Source organism: Populus trichocarpa, chromosome 17, assembly GCF_000002775.5.
Source record: "Populus trichocarpa isolate Nisqually-1 chromosome 17, P.trichocarpa_v4.1, whole genome shotgun sequence".
NCBI classification, from domain to species: domain Eukaryota; kingdom Viridiplantae; phylum Streptophyta; class Magnoliopsida; order Malpighiales; family Salicaceae; genus Populus; species Populus trichocarpa.
The window spans coordinates 9,309,084-9,315,959 of NC_037301.2; the positions used below are offsets into that span (position 1 = coordinate 9,309,084).

The 6,876-nt window shown below is 31.5% G+C and overlaps 1 protein-coding gene across 1 annotated transcript; it reads left to right on the forward strand.

Annotated features, from left to right (window-relative positions):
• Positions 1-242: 242 nt before the first annotated feature.
• On the forward strand, positions 243-2,083 carry LOC7495972 (myb-related protein 306). Its single transcript, XM_002323817.4, has 3 exons — positions 243-566; positions 757-886; positions 1,070-2,083. The coding sequence occupies exons 1-3, from the start codon at positions 434-436 to the stop codon at positions 1,773-1,775; spliced, it is 969 nt and encodes a 322-aa protein (XP_002323853.1). The 5' UTR covers positions 243-433; the 3' UTR covers positions 1,776-2,083.
• Positions 2,084-6,876: the final 4,793 nt, after the last annotated feature.

The following is a 6,876-nucleotide window of genomic DNA, read 5'->3' on the forward strand; positions in this document are numbered from 1 at the left end:
CCCATTAATATTTACATTCATGGTATAATAAGGCCCAAGGAATATTCAAAGCAGGCAATATTTGTTTTTGGTTTTTTTTTTTTTTTTCCTGCTTTTCAAGTGCAAACCCACATTGAATGCCACGCGGTTTTGTGAGGCAGAGGAAGCATTGGCATAGCTGACTTTGGCTTGCCCCATGAGTAAATGCACTTGCTGTCATCTTTTGACTCTTTTGTGTATGCTTGTGCCTCTTCTAGGTCAGCTTCTCTCTCTCCTGAGGGTCTTTTTCCTATATATTGAGAACAAACTAGCTATCTGGGCAGTAGATGTCTGTTCTATCTTTAGAAAAGATAAGCAAGTTTAAGAGGGGAAAGAATTAAAGGAAGAGTAGAGTTCTTACTTGAGAAATCTTGGAGACTTGCTTGTAAGAAAGGAAGAAACAAATAAAGTGATAATGGGCAGACCACCTTGCTGTGATAAGATAGGAGTGAAAAAAGGACCATGGACTCCTGAGGAAGATATCATCTTGGTATCATATATTCAAGAACATGGTCCTGGGAATTGGAGAGCTGTGCCAACTAGTACAGGTGAGTTAATTATTTCACTTGTAATATTTATTGTTTTCTGGTTTTAAATTGTTCATTTTGGAGCTATTTAGTTGGTGTTATGCTGTTTTGGTTTATGGACTATTAGGGAAATGCAATTAAAAATTTACATATTTGATTTTTGTTTTGTTATGTAGTATTTTTGTGACCTAATTAGTTATCTTCTTCTCAGGACTGCTTAGATGCAGTAAGAGTTGCAGATTGAGATGGACTAATTACCTAAGGCCAGGGATCAAACGTGGTAATTTTACCGATCACGAGGAGAAGATGATAATCCACCTCCAAGCCCTTCTAGGCAACAGGTAAAAGCATGCCAACGTAATTTTGATCACTTATTTTCTCTAAAGCCAATAGTAGTATATATATCATGATTATTTTAATGACCATGATCTGGCTAAAGATAACCTTAGTTTTACTGTACAATTTTGGGTGGCATGAATCGGTTTCTGAAGGGTAATTAATTTGGGGCATTGATTATATTGCAGATGGGCTGCCATAGCTTCATACCTCCCTCAGAGAACAGATAATGACATTAAAAACTTTTGGAACACACATTTGAAGAAGAAGTTGAGAAAGCTTCAAGCAGGGCAAGAAGGTCAGTCTAGAGATGGGTTATCATCAACAGGTTCACAGCAAATTTCTAGAGGCCAATGGGAGAGAAGGCTTCAAACTGATATCAACATGGCTAGGCAAGCCCTATGCGAGGCCTTGTCTCCCGGTAAACCAAGCAGCTTGTTAACCGGGTTGAAACCCTCTTGTGGGTATGAAAAACCAGCTACAGAACCAATCTATGCATCAAGCACTGAAAATATATCCAGATTGCTCAAAGGATGGATGATAAGTGGGCCTAAGCAGTCGCTAAAAAATTCAACTACTCAGAATTCCTTCATCGATACGGCTGGAGCTGATTCACTGTCTAGTGAAGGGACTCCTGATAAAGCAGACAAAAATGGCACTGGATTATCACAGGCATTTGAATCACTCTTTGGTTTTGACTCTTTCGACTCTTCAAATTCAGATTTCTCTCAATCCATGTCGCCTGATACTGGCCTTTTCCAAGACGAAAGTAAGCCAAATTCCAGTGCTCAAGTGCCACTGTCATTGATTGAGAGGTGGCTATTTGATGAAGGAGCCATGCAAGGGAAAGATTACATAAACGAAGTCACAATAGATGAAGATAATCTCTTCTAGTGGGAGGGCTCTTCTTTGTTGTGGCTACTTTGAGTGCTCTTCTGATTTAGACTAATATGCTAGTAATTTTTTCTAAAGGGATTCCTTGTTCGAGAATCACTGGTTCTTTTTATTTTGCTCTAGGCCTTGAAGTGATACAATTTCACAGTGGTCATATTAGTTAGAAGTTCCCATCCCTTTAGAGCAAGAACACGGACAGTGTAAATGTGAATTAATTACTAATATGTCATATTTCCTCTGTCGAGAATAAATTTACACAGACAGTGTAAATTAGAATATATATAAATATATATTCTAATCTTAACAAATCAATTTTCTATTTCCTTGATTTCCAATAATGAATAATTATGAAATGAAATGAAGAAATTGTGGAAAGTACTTGAAATATACATATTTACATCACCGTTTAGTGTTTCGGTTTCTTAGATTTTTTTTTTTTGGTTAAAATAATAAAATCAGTAACCCAGAGGGCACGAGCTTTTATTTATTGGTTGCGATGAAAAAATTAAAGCAGGACTTCGTATTTCTTGTGAACCTGTGCATGCCAACTTGCCAAGAAGGGAGAGAGTCAACCACCATGCAGCTTACATAATTGTAACTAATAGTAGCTGTAATAATGCAATATTTATGACAGACTGCTTGAAGTAAATGAGAAATAAATACCCAACTAATTAGTTAACCAATGAGTTTCATATATAATTAGTATGAAGACTGAAAAGAGATGTGTAAAGTTGTGATAAATGATAGTTGACAATACGTAGAACAGACAACTCCAAATTATACATGCAGACCTATGGCCTTTTTTCCTATCTAACATCAGAGATATGGAGGATGCGAGCGATGTAAGAGTAAGCTCATGCATGCCTTTCTTTAGAATTTCCATTTGAATGGAATGTGCTCGCAACCTTTAAATTGTTTAAACTGTCAGTGTTGCCTTTGTACACAAACAATGTATTTAAAGTGGAAAGAATATGAGTCATGAGTTGAGAGATTTAGGTTCACGTTTGTTGGACATGACAAAATAGATGAAAATGGACTGAAATGATCTGGACAATATCAAATGAGATTGGACTTGAATGGAAAACAATAAACTGATGTCCAGTGTTTTTGTTTCTGAAATCTCTCAATCATCTATTTTATTCCCTATATTTTGTTTTAGGATATTTAGTCCTTATTGAATTTTTGTCTTCTAATTTATGATACATACAATTTAGTCCCTAAATCAGAAGGAGGATTTTGCTATTAAGCCATGTAAATACCCATTTTTATATAATATAGGTAAACTTGATCAAATCTTGGTTAACCAAGTTAAAAATAATAAATGAGCGATAAATAGATAATAAATAATATGAAAAATTGAGAAATAATGATCTTTATCTATAGTATTCACAGTTTGGTTTATTCTACTCCTATGATGGATGAAATTTTTCTTGGAACAACTTTGGATATAACAAGAACTAATCCTTTCTCATGATTAATGGTTGTCCTAATAATTCACAACTTGTCTTATCTTGTCCAGATTATGCATAAACACTTCATAACTATTTTTATATCTTACTATATTACTATCTTGTTCAACATGTTGCTTAAATCAAACATCCATACATCAATTAAATGAGAATAATAGTTATTTATTGTCTTACAAAAAAAGAAAACTAAAATCAATCACCACTAGTTAGACTCACTAAACTTAGAAAAGTCCAAGTCAACCAAAAAAGATGGAAAGTGATTGATCAAAGGAGCTAGAAATCACGATAGACTAGGAAAAGAAAACTAATCATAAAGATAAAATTTAAAGTGATTGATAGAAAATCAAATCCTATTTAGAATAATAGCCCTCAATAGATTAAATTAGTAAGTATTATAGGTTAGTTAAATTAATGACTTCTAAGAAGGAGACACACACAAATTGAAATTCAAAGTGTATTTAAAACTCATAATATAAACTCCTTATCTATCATAAACAATGTTAGTGTATATATTTTATAGTCAATCAATTAATTACAGTTACATGTGATACTTTGTTCATGTAAAAGCATAATAATTGATGAGGAACGAGTCAAAATAAATTACATAAGAGTTTGTGTTATTCTTGATATTGAAATGTTTGTATCATATAATTAATAGATATCTTTTTTAGTTTATAATGAGAGTTAATTTAAAAATAAAAAACAAATTAAAATAGTAATTTTTTTACTCATCAAAATCATGTTAAAAATAATTCGTAATCATTGTAAAAAAGATAATTCATTGCTAACAAGAAAATATAATTAATTTACTCAATTGTTTTAAGAACATGACTCATTTCTTCAATTCTCTGTATTATTTATGTTTTAATTACTATATAAAGTTTTTAATAATGAAATTTATTTTCTTTCATAATGTTAAAAACTCAAACATCTAGTAAAAACGTTTCTTCTTATATTTCTTTTTAATAAAAATCACTCTTTGATTAATTAACTTTATTCAATTCATAAAAAAATAATTCACTCTAATAATAATAATAATAACAACAACAACAATAATAATAATTTGAAAGAAATAAAAATGATATTACTGCATATATTAGTTTTCAAAAATGATTTTAAGAATGTAATTATATTAAAAGTTTGGTTTTTCAATTTCATCAAGTTAATATAAAAAACTAATAATTTTTGATATAAATTAAATGAAACTACTATATAGAACTATATCTAGATACATTTCTAGTGTCTTTATGCAATTCCTTATGTTTCCATCGATTCTTACAAGGTCATCATCATCAATCATAGAATGGCATGATAGTTAATCAATACCCTATACAAAGCCATATGCATATCTATTTTATGGATCTAACAACATCATATGATGGTCATAAATAGCTATGACAAATTTCGACCAATTAGTTATTTGTTTTTGAAAAAAAAATTATTATCGACATATAAATCTCTATAATATTTCTATTAGAACTTTTTAGATAGAGATGAAGAACAAAACCAACATGACCTACCACAATAATATAGATGTAGTCAATTAAACAATGTAGTTCAATGGTCTTATAACCTCTTATGAATATGCTATATTCATCTTTTTTATTTTTAATGATAACTACCCATTTTTAATCATGTTGTCAACCTACTTCTTAAACCCTTGACAATGATGAATGATATGACCCACGACTTTTTATGATACTCACATTTAACATTTTTGTTATTTTATTTAGGAAAAAGATGGTTGGATATGTTTCAATGGTTAAGGTACTATTATACGAGCATTCACATAGTGTTGGTAAATAGTAATAAGAGAAACCAGAAAGGAAGATGATTATTCATATTATTTCCTTTTACGACTTGGTCTATGTCTTTTAATTTTAGGGTAGCATGTAGCATTTTATGGGATTTAAAAAGGTGTTTGATATTAAGAGAAATTTGGATGATATTGTGACCAAGGTTTTAGACCATGTTTGCAAATGATATTGACTTCTATATTTGTTTTAGTTACCTTCTCTTCAATAATTGCTAGTGGTATCCTGACATCTAAAATCTGCCCTTTTTATATAGATTATCTGAGTCTTTTAGCTATAACCATTATATTTTAGAATTATTTTGAGGTATTGCAAATCATATATCCAAAATAAAAGGCCTAAAAAATATTCATGAAGATGAAGATCATTTTGTTTTCAACAAGAGGAGGGTTGAATTGAGTAACGATTTCTTTCTATCTTTGAACATACTATTCAATGGTCTTACTGGCTCTTTTCTTCATACTTTGCAAGGTTATTCTATCAACGACCAATTCTAGGCTCAATTGATACTATTTCATGGAAGTCTTAGCCAAATCACTTCATTTCTTGATTTTAGCTCCATCAAGACCCATATACCTGTTAAGAGCAGGTTCATCCAAGCTTTCATTAAAGTAATGATCAACAATCTATCATGATTAAATACCTCAAGTATTCTGGTATAATAAAGCCTCATATGAGTCTTATAACATTAAGATCCAGTGAACTTGTTAAATTGTGGCACTTTAAAACCTTTAGGAATTACAACATCGGGTACTAGACATATTTTCATAGCCTTAAAAGGACCATATAAATCTATCTTCTCAATGACTTTTAGTCACTCCTCAATCGAATGATACTAGGTTGCACTAATGTTTTGAGCTTGGAATAGTTGAGGCAACTTTAAGGATGGGTTTATAGTAGTTGGACACTGTGTAATAGTCATTGAAAATGATGTAACTTGGTTGATTCAATAAAAACTAGAGGCTTTTTTTTTTTGGCAATTAGGCATGTTTTCAATTATAGGATATGGTACTTTAAGAGTGACCTCAATTGATAAGGGTAAAAAGAAGGCAACCCGATAGTGAGTTGTGTCATAATGGTTTCCATACATGGGGAGGTTACATTGGAGATTTGTTTCTAGCATTCCGACTATTCAATTAATTTCACCCCTTAACTGGTTGACCTTATTTGGGAGATCATGATTAGTCTGAACTATTTCTTTCTTTTCTATGTATGCAAGCCCTCAAGGAAAATTGAGTTTTAAAGATGTGATTTGTATTTTTTATCCCTTTTTCATTATACAAACCCTAGATTGACATGCATGCATACATATAAATATTTACAAAAACAAAAATGAATGTTAGATATGGAATAGTGATAATTCAGGGAGACATCATAAGGGAATGTTTTAGCCATTATATGAATAAGTAGGTTTGCTAAATAATTGGTCACAAAAGGTGTCCTATTTGTGTAATGATCAACCTCTAAAGGCCAATGTGAGGTCTACCAGGTGTGCATAGCTTAGGTCAGAATTGTGTCCTATCAACATACTAAATACACTAAGTAGACAATTAAAAGAGAGTTGGTAGTTTCAGGAGTGTTATCCAGTTTGAAGATCATTGAGGTACCGCTACTTCCCCACCTAACCTAAAGTAAATGTGTATGCTCTCAAACAATGTTGGGATAAAGCTTATCCTTTCTAAGATTCAAGTTATGTTGTTATTCTTAATTGCCGTTATAATAATGACTAGTGATGGTTTATTTATTCTACAAACAATTAGTGAATCAAAATGTCTAACAGATAAATCATTTATTCCTGATCGAGTCCCATGACCAGTG